The 19,511-nt window shown below is 52.1% G+C and overlaps 1 protein-coding gene across 1 annotated transcript; it reads left to right on the top strand.

The window, feature by feature from the left end:
- Positions 1 to 1,545: 1,545 nt before the first annotated feature.
- On the top strand, positions 1,546 to 18,452 carry LOC136483996 (F-box/FBD/LRR-repeat protein At5g22700-like). The gene is made up of 5 exons (XM_066481157.1): positions 1,546 to 1,698; positions 1,781 to 2,703; positions 3,976 to 4,137; positions 4,226 to 4,379; positions 18,213 to 18,452. The coding sequence occupies exons 1-5, from the start codon at positions 1,590 to 1,592 to the stop codon at positions 18,227 to 18,229; spliced, it is 1,365 nt and encodes a 454-aa protein (XP_066337254.1). The 5' UTR covers positions 1,546 to 1,589; the 3' UTR covers positions 18,230 to 18,452.
- The last annotated feature ends 1,059 nt before the right edge of the window (positions 18,453 to 19,511 follow it).

Here is a 19,511-nt window from a genome sequence, read left to right as displayed (position 1 = left end):
AATCAGGAAGCCAGTACTCTTTTAAGGTTGCGGTAGCTAAGTTTTCGCATACTTTTTCATGGTGTCTGCAGGTTAAGCTTAACCAAGGCCTTCTGGTTTTAAAGATTTTCAAGGATCATGTCTGCAAGACATCCATCTTGGATGACTTTAGCTTTTATGATGACCATGAAAAGATAATGCAGGAGAAGAAATCAAAGCGTCAACATCCAGTTGAGGTGTGTGAGTACCAATCTACTTCATGTAATGAGCCCTTTTCTACTGTAGTTGTATGAATGCTAGCACTTGCAGTTTCCCTTGTTAATATGAGAACTATGGAAATGTTGCTTATGTTCCCTAATATTTCCTTTGAACATGAACAAGTTCATAGCCTTGTTGCTGCGGGTTATATGCAGCAATGGAGGTTCTGTAGAATTGGTTTGAGCATTTTTTCTATTATAAGCTCATGTGGATTGGCAATTTGGCACTATTCTGCTAGTTTCATGGTATCCATCAGTAGTGTTTACCCTTATTTGGATGTTGAGAAACTATTTCAACTGCCATTTTCACCCTGCAGGTCATGAATAGAAAGTTGGCAGCCACCCTGCTGAAAATCAAGCTACTGATGGGAAGGAGAGCCTGCAGAAACCTGAGGCCATAGGGGAACAAAAACACTGTGGTGGAGAATAGTGTGGCTCGGGGATTTCAAGGACTTTGTGAGATCAAATTTTGACAAGTTCTTGTGAATGGATGGAACAAATGTTGTATACGTGTTGTATGGATGAAACAAATAGACTTTAAATTGTTGGTTGAACCTGTTTTTGTTGACTGAAAATTTGAAATCAGCATGAGCTAGAATTGGCTGGAAACCACCTGTTGTTGTTGGCACCATTATTTGAAGTTTTAAAAACCAGCTGTTGGCTGGAGGCTGGAATTGGCTGGCTGGGCTGGCTGGTCCAGCCCCAGCACCAGCCAGCCAGTTCAGCCCTGACGAACAGGCTGCTAGTTTTTAGGAATTTGAACAAATTGATTTGACTTTGAATGGCCTGATATTTTATTTGTCTTTTTATTGTGTTTGTTGCTGCACGTGAGCAGGTATTTGATAAGGTCTGGTCGTTGATTGTTGGAATTTCATTTACTTTTTATTGTTTTTATGTCTCTGTAAAATCTGGGTGTAATTTTTTTCCCTTTATCTACCAGATTCTGATATGGTTTCAAGAACCTAGGTGTCATGTAATGATTGGATGAAAATCTAGGGTATATTTGTTTGAACTTATTAGCCGGTTTATCAGCTAGAATCTATATTATTTTTTTCTTACAACAAAAAATAGTTTTAGTCAACTTTAATACCAGCCGAACACGCCCCTGATCGATGGATTGGAACCAAATCAATCGAAAGATGTGTACTCACTCCCCCCCTTTAAATTTTAGCTGGGATTGGCCTTGAAGATCGGGATGCATTGCATTGCCGTGAAATTTCTGGTGCTTTGTGTGAATTGGACCGAACGGGTCCTTAATCCTGTGATCATCGGGAAGCGCAAATGGCGCATTAATAAATGGGCCGGCTGAGATCACGCGCTTTAGGGAAGTGCTGCTGCCTCGTCTCGTCTTGAATGCTGCTACAGGCCTACAGCTGTTCACCCCGGACCGTCCAACTCCCCGCAGAGTGGTGGCGGCGACTCCTGCGAGCGCCGGCGCGACCACACCGGCGTCCTCCGGCAGGTCCGCTCCTGCTTCTTCCGGCCTTTCCCGTCTATTAACCGCTAAGCCTTCCGCTCCTTCTCACCATTTTCTTGCCCCGCAGCGACCCCCCATTTGTTCACAGGAATGCCTCCGAGGAAAAGGGGAAAGCTGGACGGTGCGGCGTCGCCGGATCCTGGCGGTGATCGCATCAGCGCGCTCCCGGACGACGCCCTCCATCACGTCCTCTCGTTCCTCCCGGCGGAGGACGCCGTGCGGACATGCCTGCTCGCTCGGCGCTGGCGCCATCTCTGGAAGTCCGCCACAGGTCTGCGCATCTTATTCGACCATGGGAATGAACCGCCGTCTATGGAGAAGTTCCGCCAGTTCGTCATCCATCTGCTGCTCCTCCGCAAACGCGATTCTTCTCTCCACACATGCGAGCTCAGGTTACGCGATTCTTCTATCCACCGTCGTAGACACTGGTTGGGTGATGATGAACTCGGTCTGAATCTCTGGATCCGCCATATTGTAGACTGTGAAGTTCGGATACTCAGGCTCGAAATCCAGGACCTGTATTTCATATTTGACCTGCCTCTTGTCTCTCAGCACTTGACAACGCTAGCACTCGTCGGTGTAGCTTTGATCGACAATCTCTGCAACTTCTCGAATTGTCCCAATCTGGAACATCTAGAGTTCGCTGAGTCTACATTTTCTGGGGTGCTGGAGATCTCTTCAAAATCCCTGAAATACCTGAGCTTCAGCAATTACTCTTATTTTGATATGGGATCGCACTCGCACACTCTTATATGTACACCAAGCCTTGTTTCACTTAGGCTAGATATGCATTTCTGCTCGCTTCCTGTTCTGGATAGCATGCCATCATTAAAGGAGGCTTTTTTGAGAGATCCTATCGAGGGTTGTGATTGTGATCTGGATTGTTACACTTGTAACGATGACGACGTACTGGTCGGATACAACAAGTGTACTCTTCTGCAAGGATTGTCGAAAGCTGAGAATTTGACATTGATGTCTGACTACAATTGGGTACACTTACACTTTTGCCCTTAATGTCTTTATTATGTTGAATTATTATTATTTCCATTGTTGTGCCGTTTGAATATTATTTTTTCCATTGCTATTTTGTCTTATGCTGTCCGATTATTATTTTTTTCCATTGTTATGTTGTCTGATTAACCTGCTGTTTTTATTTCTGTTGCGGTATCATTTCCATTGTTAGAGCATCTCCAAGAGTTCCCTATTTGTCTTCTTAATACTTGATTTTTAGAAAAATCAGAAAAAATCCCTCTCCAACAGTTCCTAATCCATCCTCCTAATATTTAGGCACTTGGAAAAACTGACCTAGTTCCGCGTAACTTTACGCGGCTCGAGTCGCGCGGATCCTCTCCCGCGCGGTTTCCGCCGTCGTAGTCGCTGTAGTTGATGTGCTGGACGGCGTCGGGCCCGACCAGCTCGTGCTCCACGTCCTGGTACAGCGAGCCGCCGCAGGCGACGTTGAGCACCTGCGAGCTGCGGCAGATGCCCAGGTAGGGGATGTTGCGCTCCAGGCAGCGGCGCGCGAGGCGGAGCTCGATCGAGTCCTTTTCGTGGTCGATGGCCGCGTCGCTCGGGTGCAGGCGCCGCACGGCCTCCAGCTGCTTCGGCGAGAGCGAGCCGTCGGTGCCGGCGTCGGCGGAGTCGTAGAGGGACGGGTCGATGTCCTCGCCCTCGCAGAGGAGCACGCCGTGGATGGGCTCGAACGAGTCCAGCAGCGCGTGCACCCCCGCCACGCGCGGCACGATCACCGGCACCGCGCCGTAGCCCATGATGAGGTCCAGGTGGTACTCACCTGATGAGGACACAGACAAACAGCGCACGCATGCGCCATGCAGGGGCGTCGTCAGTTGCATACGAGTACCGTCCAACGAAATCCATGACCATTTGTTCTACTATACAAGGCTAAATTAATGATGAAACCTCTCCGTCTCCGTGATGCCGCCGGCGGCAATCGGAAAGGAAAACTCACCGACGAAGTCGACAAACTTGTTCTTGCGGACTGTGACGTCTGGCGACAGAAAAAAAGCCGCAAAAAATAGATGTGAGACCCAAATTTGTTTTTTTAAAAGCAATTTATTAGAAACTCTTGGAGATGGCTTTCTTTTTTCCCTCCCAATACTTTTTTAGGAGTTGTAAAACTACAAGTTTTAGGAGAAAAAAATAGGGAACTCTTGGAGATGCTCTTATATTCCTAAAAACTGAAGCTGGGTCTGTTTTCACACTGAATAATAGTCAATTTTTTCCTGTCTGCATTTTGTCCAGGCTTATTTCTGCAGGGATTTGGAATGCTGCCCAACTTTTAACAACTTGAGGACTCTACTGCTAAATGAGTGGTGGTGTGCGCATCCTGACTTTTATGGGTTAAATTGCATTCTCAAACACTCACCGGTTTTGGAGAAGCTCACCCTTGATCTTTTTACTAAGGTATATATTCTGAATAATTAACTACTGCTTTGTTGAACTAGTTATATGTTATTGGTTGATACTGATAGAATATTTTGGTTTATCTCAGGGACCTCAACATAAAGTGGAAATGATAGGAAGGTACAATCAAATGGAGAGATCAGCTACTATATCAAAAGACCTGAAGGAAATCAGAGTCAAATGTGAAGTAGTTAACAAGAAAGTTTACAAAGTTTTGAAGTTTCTGGGTACATTTGGCATACGTAAGTGAACTAGCAAAATACATGGTGCTCTCTATAATTTATTTAAATTTTCCTTCATGTGTGCAAATGAGAATAAGCACTGAATAAGCTCCTTACTTTCTTGGCAAGCGTTCAATTAACTTAACAATGAGGGTGACATATTTGAATCCTTTATTTTGGCAATCCTTGTGCAGAGAGCTAAGAGATATAGAGAGGTGCTGAAATTAAATTGGTCTGCCTAAACAGTATCACATTATCTTCTGTTAGTTCTTAATATTTTAATTAAGTGTTAACATAAACTGGATTATTCCATGAGATTTTTACATTAAGCTTCCAAAGCTTTTTGCGCTACCATCATATATGAGTATCTCACACTAGATCTGTGAGATGTTACATTCCCTTATTAAAATATCAATCTTATTTTTGTTTGCAGAAACCAAGTGCATGTACTTGGTTAGGCATCAAATCCATTCCTTTGGAAATATAATGGTAGTATTTGTGGATTCTCAAATACTTGTAGCTGCATAAATAGTAGTTTGGTATCCTTACACCAAATCTTAGTTTCTGAATGCTCTCTTTGTTCTTGAGGAGTTTGCATATACTTATGTCCCAGTGTCTTCCATAATTTCCTTTTAATTTCTTCCTGTAGGAAATTGCTTATGATTTGTTGCATTTTGTGCTTGCCTTTATTTTTGCTGGGTTGGAAAGCTGTACTAATGTTTTTAATCATTTTATTTGATTTTCCTTCTTTCTACCATTCTTTCTACAAATAATGTTAACAAAGCACTAGTTTGGTTCTTGTTTGTTGAAACTAACAGCATGCATTTGATTAGGAACAAAAGCAATGCCATTCGGCATTGAAAGAAGAGATGGCTCGGGAAAACTTAGTAGATTGATTATGGAGGTACCAAATTAGTACAATATATAGGCAATGATTGTCAAGGGTTTATAGAAACACCCAATCAACGGTGATCCTTGCCTAAACCAAGACCATCTACCATAAAACCCCAAGGGGCGCCTACAGGCGCACTTAGCCCCAAGCCCAGGGCGTAACAGCCCATACAACCCAAGCTACAGCCCATAATATAGCAGTCTAACACGCCCCCGTAGTCTGATCGTCGCCACCGCGCACGTTCAGGCTGGACCTGAACTCTGTGAAGACCGAAGATGGAAGACCTTTGGTGAAGATGTCCGCATATTGGGATGAGGTTGGCACATGCAGGACATGAACATTACCAGCAGCAACCTTCTCCCGAACGAAATGGAGGTCAATCTCGATGTGTTTGGTGCGCTGATGCTGAACCGGGTTGGAGGACATGTAGACGGCGCTAATGTTGTCACAATAGACCAAAGTAGCACGCCGAAGGGGGGCATGGAGCTCGAGCAAGAGCTGACGCAGCCAAGAGGCCTCAGCAACACCGTTGGCCACCGCGCGGTACTCAGCTTCAGCACTGGATCTGGAGACTGTATTCTGACGCTTGGATGACCAGGAGATGAGATTATCACCGAGGAACATAGCGTAGCCCGAGGTGGACTTGCGTGTGTCAGGGCAACCAGCCCAATCAGCGTTAGTGTAGACCACAAGATCAGTGGCAGGAGATGGCCGTAACAGTAGACCCAAGTGAAGAGTGCCCCGAACATAGCGAAGGATGCGCTTGAGTGCTGCCAAGTGTGGTTCCCGTGGGTCATGCATGTGAAGGCAGACTTGCTGGACAACATAGGCGATGTCAGGTCGTGTGAAGGTCAGATACTGTAATGCGCCAGCAAGACTTCGATAATCTGTTGCATCAGCCACAGGAGGGCCATCAGCAGCTGCAACCTTGGGTTTGTGTCGATCGGAGTAGAACACGGCTTACACTCAGCCATCCCAGCACGGTCCAAGATATCCAGCATGTACTGCCGCTGCGAAAGGAAGAGACCGTCACCACACTGCTGAACATGCATACCGAGAAAGTGATGCAGTTTGCCAAGATCCTTCATTGAGAACTCCTGTTGGAGGGCCGAAATGATCCGCCGAAGGAGACCCGAGGAGGATGCTGTGAGGACGATGTCATCCACATACAGGAGGAGATAGGCAATATCTGAGCCGCGCCTGTAGATGAAGAGCGAGGTGTCTGACTTGGCTTCGACAAACCCGAGAGACAACAGAAAAGTGGCGAACCGACTGTACCAAGCGCGAGGAGCCTGCTTCAACCCATACAAGGACTTGTTGAGCTGACACACGAAGTCCGGGTGGGTGGGATCCTCAAAACCAGACGGCTGTACACAATACACTGTCTCTGACAAATTGCCATGTAGGAAGGCATTCTTCACATCGAGCTGGTGCACGGGCCACTGGTGAGACAGAGCCAAAGAAAGCACGGTGCGAACTGTGGCAGGCTTCACAACTGGACTGAAAGTCTCTGAAAAATCCATGCCAGGCCGCTGAGTGAAGCCGCGAAGGACCCAGCGTGCCTTGTACCGCTCAAGTGACCCATCGGCGTTGAACTTGCGCTTGAAAATCCACTTCCCGGTGACCACATTAGCCCGAGGGGGGCGGGGAACAAGATCCCATGTGTGGTTTTGGAGAAGAGCAGCATGTTCTTCCTCCATAGCAGCACGCCAATTCGGATCGGCGAGTGCGCTGCGGAAGGTCTTGGGCACTGGAGACAGTGGCGTAGCATGATAGAGAGCAGGAATCCGGAAGCCGGTCTTCGCGCGCGTGGCCATGGGGTGCTGGTTGATCACTGGGGGGACAGCAACAACACCCTTGGGCAGCGGTGCAGGTGCAGCAGCTGGCTGGACAGCAACTGGCCGGACAGCAGCTGGGCTCTCCCGGCACGGCGTAGGGGCAGCAGCTGGCTGAACAGCAGCTTGGCGCTCACGGCGCGTGTACACGTGACGGACTGCAGGCACTGGGAAGACAGGCAGCGGTGGGAAACCGGGCGGAGGTCCGCGCTGCTCGGCCAAAGCTGCAGGTGACAGTGAGCTCGAAGAAGTCGGTGCCGCACGTGGCCGTGCAGACGATGGTGACATCGTAGCCGCACGTGGCTGTGCGGGCGAAGGCGAGGCAGGGGCCGCACGTGGCTGTGCGTGCGAGGGGGCAGGCGCAACTGGCGGACTGGCTGGGAGCGCATCAAGCGCTGCTGAACCAGCCAGGTCATCATTGGTGTTAGCCGCAGCCGCACGTGGCTGTGCGAGTGTCGAAGGATCAGTGCCTGCAGATAGAAACTTATGTGCTGGTCCGATGGGAGACGACACATAGTTAGTAATGTCCAAAAAATCAAAGTCTGCGGGTGATGGAGTGGAGGCACGCTCAGCTATAGGGGAATGCTGACTCGTCAAAGACGACGTGACGAGAGATGATAACTCTATTGGAAGAGAGATCAAGGCAGCGGTATCCTTTATGATGAGCTGAATATCCCAGGAAGACACACAAGGTGGATCGAGGGGAAAGTTTGTGGGGAGCTGTGGCGGACAAGTTGGGATAACAAGTGCAGCCAAAAACGCGTAGGTGATCATAGGAGGGCGTTGTGCCGAAGAGGGCAAAGTGCGGGGTGGATGAGCTCAGCGTTTTGGTGGGCAAGATGTTAATGAGATATGTGGCTGTCTGCATAGCTTCGACCCAGAATGAGGGTGGGAGGGAAGCCTGGAACAGTAGGGAGCGAGTCACATTGTTAATGGAACGAATGATACGCTCGGCCTTACCGTTCTGGGCGGAAGTGTATGGGCACGACATGCGGAGGCGAACACCATGGGTAAGGAAGAACGTGCGGGAGCTGGAGTTGTCAAACTCACAACCGTTGTCGCACTGAACTGCCTTGATGGTGGTGCCGAACTGAGTGGACACAAGGGCAAAAAAGTGAGCGATTGTCGGAAAAAGCGTCAGATTTCAACTTCAGAGGAAACGTCCATAAATAATGTGAACAATCATCAAGAATAGCCAAGTAATATTTATAGCCCGAGACACTAAGAACAGGTGATGTCCACAGATCACAATGTATCAGATCAAATTTATTGGACGCTCGAGAAGTTGACAAATGAAATGGAAGACGCACATGACGACCTAATTGACATGCATGACAGACAGTAGTAGTATCATGACGACAAGTAGGAAGACTCGACGCAAGCTTGGAGAGGGCCTCGTGTCCAGGATGACCGAGGCGGCGATGCCAAAGTGAAGACTCGGTGGCGGCGACCAAGGATTGAGCAGCTGGCAGCCGGAGAGGGTACAACGGTCCGGAGCTATTGCACCTGACGATCACGTTCCGAGACAGAAGATCCTTCACAGAACACCCAGTCGGATCAAACTCAACAGAACAATTGTTATCAATAGTGAACTGGCGAACAGAAATTAGGTTCTTAATAAGTTGTGGGGAAACCAGCACATTATTAAGACGTAAAGATGGTGAAATAACTGTAGAGCCAGTGGATGTAACGGGGAGTAAGGATCCGTTACCGACAACAATGGACGATGGAGTAGGATACCGCAGGAAGTAGTATGTGAAAGCGAATTGGAATGTGATGACATGTGAGAGGTTGCACCTGAATCGAAGTACCAGTCATTGTTGTTTTGTGGCTGCTGCAGCGTCATGGTGCTGAATGTCGATGCCAGAGATTGCTGATCCCATGTAGGAAGTCCAGCGTGCGGTTGGTAGTAGCCGGGGGGTGGTGCAGTCCAAGACCCGGCGTTCTCCAGGACCGGGGCAGGCACAGCATGCTGTTGAAGAGGCTGCTGGGCCAGCAGAGCGTGCTGAGGGGTGCCAGGCAGTGGCGCAAGTGGAGGCCGCTGCCCAGGCTGTGGTCCAGGCCACATTTGGATGGCCCCGGCCCACGGGCGGTAGGAGGGCCATGGCGCGCCCTGTCCACCAAAGGGCGCGCTGGACTGGGCACCTGGCTGCGTGCCAGTGGGCGCCGGTTTGCCACCAGCGCCGTCGCGCCGGCCGCCGCGTTTTCCGCGGCGGTTCTTGGAGGGAGCAGAGCCACCCCCGGAGCCTGCGCTGGAGGCTGCAGGCTGCTTAACAACAGGAGGACGCGACAGGGGCTGACGTAGTGGTGGAAGCGGTGAGTGCTGTCGATTGAGACGACGACGTGTTCTCCATCGTCAGCTCCTCCAGGAGGAGGTCAGCCTTCGCGTCCAGGAACGTGGGGAAGGGGCGCCCTCGCCGGAGATGCATGCCGACGGTCTTGAAGCGCTCATTCAGACCGCGAATGAGGTTGAGGACTGAGGGTGCGGTCGGTGACGACTTCACCTAAGTCACCAAGCGTGTCCGCCATGCGCTTGAGCTCCTTGCAGTAATCGGTGATGGACAGATCACCTTGAACGAAGTTGCGGAGCTTGGCGTCGAGGAGGAGGGCGCGTGTCTCGCGGTTATTGAAGAACTGGGACTCCACGGCGCGCCAAGTGTCGCGGGCAGTGGAGTTGCGCGCTGAGATCGTCGCGGCGAGGTCGTCGGAGATGGTGCAGAGGATCCATGACTTGACAACGCAATCCATGCGCTGCCAGTCAGGGAAACCAGGCGCCGGTAAGTCCTGCAGGACATGGTGTTGAAGGGAATACTTCCCAACGATGAGGAGGAACTGATCGCGCCACCGATTGAAATTGCCGGCGTTGAGGTCGAGAACAACCGTGACAAGATTGCGGATGTTCTGGACCGCAACAGCCTGGGAGTGGAGGTTGGCGATTGCAGCAGCCTCTTGCAGAAGGAGGGCTTGATGCAGATCGGTGTTGTCGTTGTGGTCGGAGGCGTGATCGGAGAGGTCGTCCTCATCGTCCCCGTCCGCGGGTGCGCCAGCGGCGGCGCGTTCCTGCTCGGCGCGTGCCAGGGCAGTCGCGAGCGTGGGCGGTGGCGGTGTCGTGCTCCAAAGCGGCGGCCTGGGCTTCCTTCTCAGCTGTGGCGGCGCGCGCGAGGGCAGGCATCGCGCTCAGCCTTCCGTTTGGCTGCGCGTAGGCGCGCAGCGGCATCCGCATCGGCAGCAGCTTTGGCGGCGGCAGCAGCCTTGGCCTGGGCATCGGAGTCCAGGCTGGATACCGTGGGGACGGCAGCCTTGGAGGCGGCGGCGGCGGCTGCCGATTTGGGAGAGGGTGGAGGAGTCCCAGGCATCGCAGCACAGGGAAGCCGGCGCAGATGGGTGGGAGAAGCGCAGCCGAGGGGAGGGCGCGCTGGGGAGGAGCGCAGCCGAGGGGAAAAAGGCGCGCTAGGGCAGCGGAGGTGGAATCGGGGTGAATACCCAGACTCGTGATACCATGAAAGAAGAGATGGCTCGGGAAAACTTAGTAGATTGATTATGGAGGTACCAAATGAGTACAATATATAGGCAAGGATTGTCAAGGGTTTATAGAAACACCCAATCAACGGTGATCCTTGCCTAGACCAAGATCATCTACCATAAAACCCCAAGGGGCGCCTACAGGCGCACTTAGCCCCAAGCCCAGGGCGTAACAGCCCATACAGGCATACAGCCCAAGCTACAGCCCATAATATAGCAGTCTAACAGGCATACATTATTTGTGGATTATGCATTCATTCCGTCACCTTCTCAAATATTTGTAGTTGCGTAGCTAGTAGTATGGTATCCTTACACTATAAGCTTAGTTTCTGAATATTCTCTTTGTTCTTGAGGATTCTGCATAACTTATGTACTATTTTTTGCCATGATTTTTATTAGTTTTCCTTATGCAGGAAATTGCTTAGGTTTATCATATGATTTATTTTGTTTGATTTCCCTTCTGCCGTTGCACATTATACTTTTTCAAAATAGTCATTTATGTGTTGTGTGATATGCTGCAATACTATTCTCGTGGCACTAGCATGCGGCACTAAAGCATCTGTGCTGTGTTTATGCAGATAGTCCTAACAAGATCCTCTATATGTTATTTAGGTTTCTAGAGCCTCCTTTTTTGTTTCCATGGTGGAATTTATGGCACAGGGCCAAGGTACCAAAAGTAATGGGTGTGGTTGGGTTAAAGAACCTTAAGCCTGCTTGAGGCATCCTTTTTCCCAAGTCGTGTTTACATGGTGCTCACGTCGGCTTGTGGCCTCGCACCCTACCATCTTGTCTGTTGAAGAGACTGATTCTTAGTTTGTAGGGCTCTCTTACTTGCACTTTGCTTCAGGTGTTTCTACTGTAGCAGAAACGATTACCACATGGTGATCAAACTGTCTTCTTGATGATGTCCCCCTCCCTGAACTCAACTGCACCGCAACAGCAGCACCTCCCTCCCTGTTGTGCCCCAAGCTGATCCTTTGCGCCCTCCATTCTTCTGTGATCCCATCCACCACCTGTCAAGGACCTCGGGTCCTCGGATAGCTGGACCTCGGCTACGTAGTTCGTAACCGCGATCCGTCTTCTCCGGCGAGGTTTTCCCCTCCGCCGTAGGCTTGGCTTTGTTGAGAGAGAGAGATAGTTTAGGAGATAATAACTTGCTTAATCTCAAATGTCACACCCTTACAGGATAAGTAGGCCGGCGGCCTAACAAACTTGGCAACAACCATTTGGAAATAAACTAATTTAGAAATAAACTCTCCTAATATCATGGCCATGCAAATCTAGCCACTTTCACCGGCCCTGCCTTCCTCCTGCGCGCTACTCGCGCCTGCTGCGGAAGCCCGGGCCGCGGCTCTCCTGATATCTCGGGCCCGCCGGCGACGTGCATATGTATGGCCCCACATGACATCTCTCCCCCCTCGAGATCCAGCTCGTCCTCGAGTTGAAACGTCGGATACTTGCTGTGGAAATCATCGAGATCCTCCCAGGTAGCCTAGGAAGCCGGTTCACCACGCCAGTGAACCAAGACCTGACGGACACCGCGCGCCAAGCGAGCTTGCTCGACCCGTGCCGGCTCTGGGACCACCACGCCATGGTGGATGTCTGGTAGTGGTGGTGGAGCGGATGGAGGCGTGCCGACGAACTTCTTGAGGGTGCTCACATGAAACACGTCGTGGATGCGAGCCTGCGGGGGTAGCTCAAGGCGCACGGCGACGTCATTGATGAGTTGCACCACACGGTAGGGCCCCGGGTAGCGAGCTTTGAGCTTGCCTGTCGTAGATTGGGGCAGAGAGGACGAGGCGCGCTGACGAAGACGAAGAAGCGCCCAGTCACCCACTGTATATGAAACCGACCAGTGACGCTTGTCGTAGTGGAGCTTCTGCGCTGCCTGCGCTTGTTCTAGCCGGTGACGGACATCGGAGAGGAAGGCCTCACGCGCCTCCATGTCCCGAGCGACTGCCGCGACCCACGTCTCGCCAGGCTCATATGAGCGGATGGTGGGCGGGTCCCGGCCATACACCACGCGGAACGGTGTCTCGTGCAGGGACGACTGGTAGGCGGTGTTGTAGATGTACTCGGCCCACGGCAACCAGCGGAGCCATTGACGGGGACGATCGTCGGTGAAGCAGCGCAGGTACATGACGATGACGCGGTTCGCGGCCTCCGTCTGCCCATCGGTCTGGGGATGGAAAGCGGATGACATGCGCTGCTTGGTCCCGATGAGACACATGAGCTCGCGCCAAAACGTTGAGGTGAACATCGGGTCGCGGTCGGACACCATGGACTGCGGCACGCCGTGAAGGCGTACAATGTCGGTGAAGAACGCCTGTGCCACGGACTCGGCGGTGTATGGATGAGCGAGGGCGATGAAGTGGCAGTACTTGCTGAAGCGATCGACAACGGAGAGGATCACCGACTTCCCGTTAACACGGGGCAGCGCTTCGATGAAGTCGAGCCCGATATCCGCCCAGAAGACTGTGGGGATGGGCAGCGGCATGAGGAGCCCTGCCGGGTTGAGGTGCTCCGACTTGTACCGCTGACAAGTGACGCACACTCGTACAAAGTCCTGCACAAGACGACGCATGTTTGGAAAATGAAAGTCACGTCGAAGGCGGTGCAGAGTACGCTGGACGCCCTCATGGTCGTCGTCGTGGACCGTCGCGATGATCTCCTGCAGGAGAGGGGAGGACGGTGGTATGTAGAGGCGCCCATCGTAGAGCACCATGCCGTCCGCCACGGTCCAGGGAGCCGCGCGTGACCCAGCGCGGACTTCGTCGTGGATGGCCACCAGCGCGGGGTCGAGGGCCTGAGCGTGGCGAAGCCGGCCGATGAAGTCGAAGCGGGGCGCTGAGATCGCACGGAGACCGCCCGTGCCGTCCTCGTCGTCGCGGCGTGAAAGCGCGTCCGCCACCGTATTGGACACCCCCGACTTGTACTCGACAGTGAAGTCAAAGCCGAGTAACTTCCCGACCTAGTGGTGCTGCGGAATGGTGGCGAGACACTGGTCGAGAAGATACTTGAGACTGTAGTGGTCCGTCTTCACGAGGAAACGCCGTCCCCACAGGTACGGCCTCCAGTGCCTCACCGCGAGCACCAGGCCGATGAGCTCCTGCTCATACGCGGCGAGGGAGCGATGCCGGGGCGCCACGGGCCGGCTGAAGTACGCGATCGGATGGCCCCCCTGTAGCAGTACAGCCCCAAAGCCATAAGTAGAAGCGTCGCACTCGACGAGGAAGGGCTTGGTGAAGTCCGGCAAGGCCAAGACCGGAGCTGAAGTCACGGCCGCCTTGAGTGCGCTGAAGGCTGTCTCGGCGTCGGGATTCCACGCGAACCCCTCTTTTTTGAGGGGGCCGTGAGGGGGGCCGCGATGGCGCCGTAGTTGTGGACGAATTTCCTGTAGTAGCCGGCCGGCTGAAGTACGCGATCGGATGGCTCTCCTGTAGCAGTACAGCCCCAAAGCCATAAGTAGAAGCGTCGCACTCGACGAGGAAGGGCTTGGTGAAGTCTGGCAAGGCCAAGACCGGAGCTGAAGTCACGGCCGCCTTGAGTGCGCTGAAGGCTGTCTCGGCGTCGGGATTCCACGCGAACCCCTCTTTTTTGAGGAGGGCCATGAGGGGGGCCGCGATGGCGCTGTAGTTGTGGACGAATTTCCTGTAGTAGCCGGCCAACCCGAGGAAGCCGCGCACGCCGAGCGGGGACGCGGCCAGTCGTGGATGGCCTGGACCTTGGCGGGATCCATGGCAACGCCCGACGCCGAGATGATGTGGCCGAGGTAGGCGATGGAGTCGACGCCGAACGAGCACTTGGACCTCTTCACGAACAAGCGGTGCTGGCGTAGCAGGTCGAAGACGACTCGGAGGTGGCGAAGATGGTCCGCCCACGAGGTGCTGTAGATCAAGATGTCGTCAAAAAAGACAAAGACGAACCGGCGGAGGTAGGCGCGTAGTATGTCGTTCATCAACGCCTGGAACGTGGCCGGAGCGTTGCACAGCCCGAACGGCGTCACCAAAAACTCGTAGAGGCCATCATGGGTGCGGAACGCCGTCTTGTGGATGTCGACCGGTCGCATCCGCACCTGGTGGTACCCAGAACGTAGGTCCAGCTTGGTGAAGAAGCACGCGCCGTGAAGCTCGTCGAGGAGCTCATCGACGACGGGGATAGGAAACGCGTCCTTGACGGTGAGGGCGTTGAGGGCGTGGTAGTCGACGCAAAACCGCCATGAGCCATCCGCCTTCTTCACGAGAAGGACTGGGGAGGAAAAGGGCGAGTCGCTGCGGCGGACGACGCCCTGCTCAATCATCGCCGCGCACTGGCGTTCCAGCTCATCCTTGTGGGCCGCCGGGTACCGGTACGGACGAACGGCGATGGGGGCGGCGCCGGGCTTGAGGACGATGGCGTGGTCGCGGGTCCGCTGTGGAGGAAGGCCCTTCGGCTCGGTGAAGATGTCCCCGTAGGCGGCCAGGAGCTCGTCCAAGAGCGTCCCACTGGCCGCGGCGATGGTGCGCAGACGGGCGGTAGTTGACGATGGCACCCCCGACCAGCAGATGGTGCGCCCGTGACGCTGGAACGACATGGACCGCGTGGCGAAGTCCCACACGATGGGCCCCAGCGTTCCCAGCCACCGTGTGCCCAGCACCAGATCATACCCTGCGAGAGGCATAACAAACAAATCGGTGTTGAACGCGGTGTCGTCGATGGAGAACAGGGCGTTCCGGATGACGCCAGGGCAGGCCACCCGTTCGCCATTAGCAACTGTCGCCATCATGCGAGGGCGGGGTTGGACGGGCAGCCCGGAACGTCGCGCCGCGTCCTCGCCGATGAAGCTGTGGGTGGATCCGCTGTCCAGTAGGGCGAGGAAGGACGCGCCCCCTACAGACACCGTGACTTGGATCGTGTCGGCGACCGGCACGCCCGCGACCGCGTGGAGGGAGAACACCGGGGACTCCGTGTCCGCCGCGTCCTCAGCCGCAGTGGTGTCGTCGTCGTCCATGGCGCAGTCCAAGAGGAAGAGGCGTTTGCAGACCTTGTTGTGACCGCGGCTGTACTTCTCGTCGCAATTGAAGCACAAGCCGAGGCGACGCCGTTCCTCCTGTTCGGCCTGGCTGAGCCGCCGCACGGGCCGTCCCTCGACCGTGGTAGTGGTCGCGGCCGCCTTGGCTGCTTGAGGTTGGGGCTGGATGTGGCGCGTCCCCGGCGTGGGTAAGACGCCCCGTGCAGGAGCCTTGGCCGAGGCAGTAGTGTACTGTTCCATGAGCTCGAACTGCCGCGCGATACTCATTGCGGCGGCGAGGGATTGCGGGTTTTGGGTTTGGACGGCGAGGCTCAGCGGTGGTAGGAGACCCCCCGTGAACAGCTGGACGCGCTGGTCCTCATCAAGGCGTCCGGCGCGGGGAAGGAGGCTCTGGAAGCGATCTTGATACTCTTCGACCGTGCCCGTGCGACGACACGACGCGAGCTCGAAGAGAGGGGCCGATCGGAGCGGCGGCCCGTAGCGGAGGTTGAGGAGCTCCTTGAAACGCATCCATGACGGGGTACCCTCGTCCGCCTGAACCTGCATGTACCACATCTGCGCCCCATCAGTGAGGTTGTAGGACGCCATCCACACGCGCTCCTCCGGCATGATTCACTGTTGGGTAAAGGACTCACACCGGTTGATGAAAACCAGTGGGTCGCTCTTGCCGTCATAGTGCGGAAAATCCGGCCGCTAATGCTTGGGCGGGCGGTCTTGGTGATGCTCTCCGGTGCCAGGCCGTGCGCCCGATGCGGACGAGCTGGTGGCGGTGATGTCGGCGATCGACTTCTGCATCAACGTCATGGACTTGGTGAGCGCCTCAATGGAGGCTTTGAGGTCGTCACCCATGCTGCCCAGGCAGGACGCAACGGAGGACGAGGAAGCAGATGAAAGGGCGGCGGCGGCAGCGGCTGATGGTGGATCGGCGGCTGGGCGTGGTGAGGTGGACCGAGACGACGAGGATCGCCGGGATAGTGATACCAGGTTGTCAAGGACCTCGGGTCCTCGGATAGCTGGACCTCGGCTACGTAGTTCGTAACCGCGATCCGTCTTCTCCGGCGAGGTTTTCCCCTCCGCTGCAGGCTTGGCTTTGTTGAGAGAGAGATAGTTTAGGAGATAATAACTTGCTTAATCTCAAATGTCACACCCTTACAGGATAAGTAGGCCGGCGGCCTAACAAACTTGGCAACAACCATTTGGAAATAAACTAATTTAGAAATAAACTCTCCTAATATCAAGGCCATGCAAATCTAGCCACTTTCACCGGCCCTGCCTTCCTCCTGCGCGCTGCTCGCGCCTGCTGCGGAAGCCCGGGCCGCGGCTCTCCTGATATCTCGGGCCCGCCGGCGACGTGCATATGTATGGCCCCACATGACACCACCTGCTACCAAGGTGGAGTCATGGCTGTGCAGAGCATGCTGTGGGCGGCAGCGTGGATGGAGGTATCCTCTGTCGACACCTGCACAGATCTCTGGTGTTGGAGAGAGAATGGAGCCCTGAACTCGTCTGCACTACTGAAGTTGCCTCATTCCTCGCAGTGCATTTTTCAGTGGAGCTGAGGATGATGAGGAAGAGCGAGGAGCTGAGTCCTGGACATAGAGAAAGACAAAGAGATGAGGGGTGGTAGAGAGTAGTGATCTCCATGGAAGAGAGCTGTCGGAGAGGAGATAGGATAGGTAATGATGGGAGGACAGATACACACAGGTGGCTTTATCACGTCTCTCATGGTAAATATTTTCAGCTGCAGGTGACACTGTTGATCTCACACCGTTAGCATGCATCTCAGAATTTGGGATTGATCATTCAGATAGCTAGTGAGGTGGGCAACAAATCCATGCTGAATTGTGGCACAAGGCCATGATACCAAATGCGGTTGGTTGGGGCTTGGGTTAAAGACCCTTAGGCCACCTCGAGGTGTCCATGGACCCATGTAACACAGTGGCGCCATTGACCTTCGAGTGCCCCACAAGAGCAGGGGAGGAGGGAGAAACTATTGTTTATTTCTTCTTTTGAAGTTGTAGCTTGGGCACTTGGCCAGTAAAATAACATTTTTTTTCATAACAAAGAGAATCTTACCAGCTAATAGCACCTTTCTTAACAAGGACATCTCATATCCTTATGACTTCCTTCCCCTAATAGGCTCATAGTTAAATTAGGCTCCAGCTTCGCTGCTTCTGCCATCTTGCCACATGTATGCTCACAGGGGCTGATGCCCATAAAACCTTCAAGCCATGTCATGCTAATATTCTCATTGTTCAGTTTACTTTTCTGCCTTTTGCTCACTGACGGACTTCAAACTCTGATGTGATGAGACGATAATGTAGGGGTTCTTGTCAGCCAGATGCATTCATGTCATGGCATATGAGTGCAGAGAAAAGAAAAATCAGATATCATAGCTTGGAAAACTATTTGACTTGAATTTTTTGCTCTGCTTCATATTTGTATAGCACATCATAACTCGGGACAATCATATTGAACTGCATGATGCATTTACTACTTGCTGAATTGTGATTTGCCATTTTAAGTTTCATTCTCAAGTAATGGAGTGTTTTTTTTTTTCTGCCTGTAAACTTTTTGTGCTTTTTGGTGTACAGATTTCCTTTTCAAGTAAGGAAGAGAAAAACTGGGAGGCTGATAGATCTACCATCTCTTGGCTATCCAGAAATGTAATGCTTAAGCTTGTGGTGACGTAGTACCTTGTTTTGCCTATGCATGTTGTTCTGTCAATATCAGTTATCCGGATGGTCTAGGATTGAGTCACTTGTTAGTATAAATTATGTGAACACGATGATTGACGTGAACCTGGTTAATCATGTCATTTTATAACTGTTTCACCTTTTGCTTTGGCCTGCATTGATTTACTTGGTTCTCTTGATTGATTGACTTTTCTTATTATTTTACTTACCTTAGCTAAGAGGTAAGAGCTGGTGACGGATGAGTTCTCTGTTTCATCAACAGTTTTGGGCTAGTTTCATTCTGAATAACGATTCACAATTGATGGTCTAGGGTGAAATTATAAACATGGCCCTTCAATATATACGAAAATAATTAGTGACATGTATGTTTCTATATACAATGTGATAAATAAACACTTATAAAAATTCATCCAAAGACTATTTATATCAATCAAAATTTGTACATATTACCTTCAAAATTTCTTTGACGTTTTCTCGATGCGAAGCCGACACTGATGGTATGTCAATTTCATCCAACAAATTCTTCTGGATGCATAAGGTTGCCAATTGTTTAAGGTTCCTTTAGTGTCATTACAGAGCTCGAATGGTTCTTCGGCAGCTTTTACATTGAGAAGCTTCTCTTGGCTAACGCTATGAGGTATGAGCACAGGCATGCAAAGGCAAAGCAAAATATATTTACAGCGGTACCTCGGTGAAAACGAGCAGCCTAGCTAGCTCTATATATACAGCACACATGTTTGCTTCAAATTTGTAAATGATTTTGTATTGTTCTTCCTATAAATAAAATGGACAACAGTAGGTATATATACAAGTAGCAGACTGAATTTGTCTTAATGTATTCATCTCATAAATAAGTACTGTATATTGTAGGGATGCAATTGGTGTTAGAAGGTGATGTCGGGTAATCCCGAGATTAACTTCGGACATCAGTTTGGTCCACCTATAAAGAAAGTTCCAAAACCAACTAAGCTAATATTGTCGTGATCTGCAGCGTATGTCAAGCCATATGAGTGGCATGGAGAACAGACAGTGGTATTATTATTATTATTTTTGGTCTGGCGGACCACATTCTAACAATGGGCCTGAGGCCATGCATTACAATTTACAGGGCTTGCAACTGGTCTGTGGGCCATTCTCTGAATGGATCTAGCAATCATCATGCTACTCCAGAAGATGTAGAGATGAGCGCCAAGAAAT

The sequence above is a fragment of the Miscanthus floridulus genome, chromosome 9 (assembly GCF_019320115.1).
Source record: "Miscanthus floridulus cultivar M001 chromosome 9, ASM1932011v1, whole genome shotgun sequence".
Classification (NCBI taxonomy): domain Eukaryota; kingdom Viridiplantae; phylum Streptophyta; class Magnoliopsida; order Poales; family Poaceae; genus Miscanthus; species Miscanthus floridulus.
The sequence above is the reverse complement of the archived record's forward strand: the minus strand, read 5'-3'. Positions and strand labels throughout refer to the sequence as shown.

Bases quoted from the DNA above. Each gene is read 5' to 3' on its own strand.
- LOC136483996 (XM_066481157.1), top strand. From the start codon at position 1,590: ATGCTGCTACAGGCCTACAGCTGTTCACCCCGGACCGTCCAACTCCCC. The intron at 1,699-1,780 runs GTCCGCTCCTGC...CTTGCCCCGCAG, and splicing joins ACACCGGCGTCCTCCGGCAG to CGACCCCCCATTTGTTCACA. The intron at 2,704-3,975 runs GTACACTTACAC...CATTTTGTCCAG, and splicing joins TGATGTCTGACTACAATTGG to GCTTATTTCTGCAGGGATTT.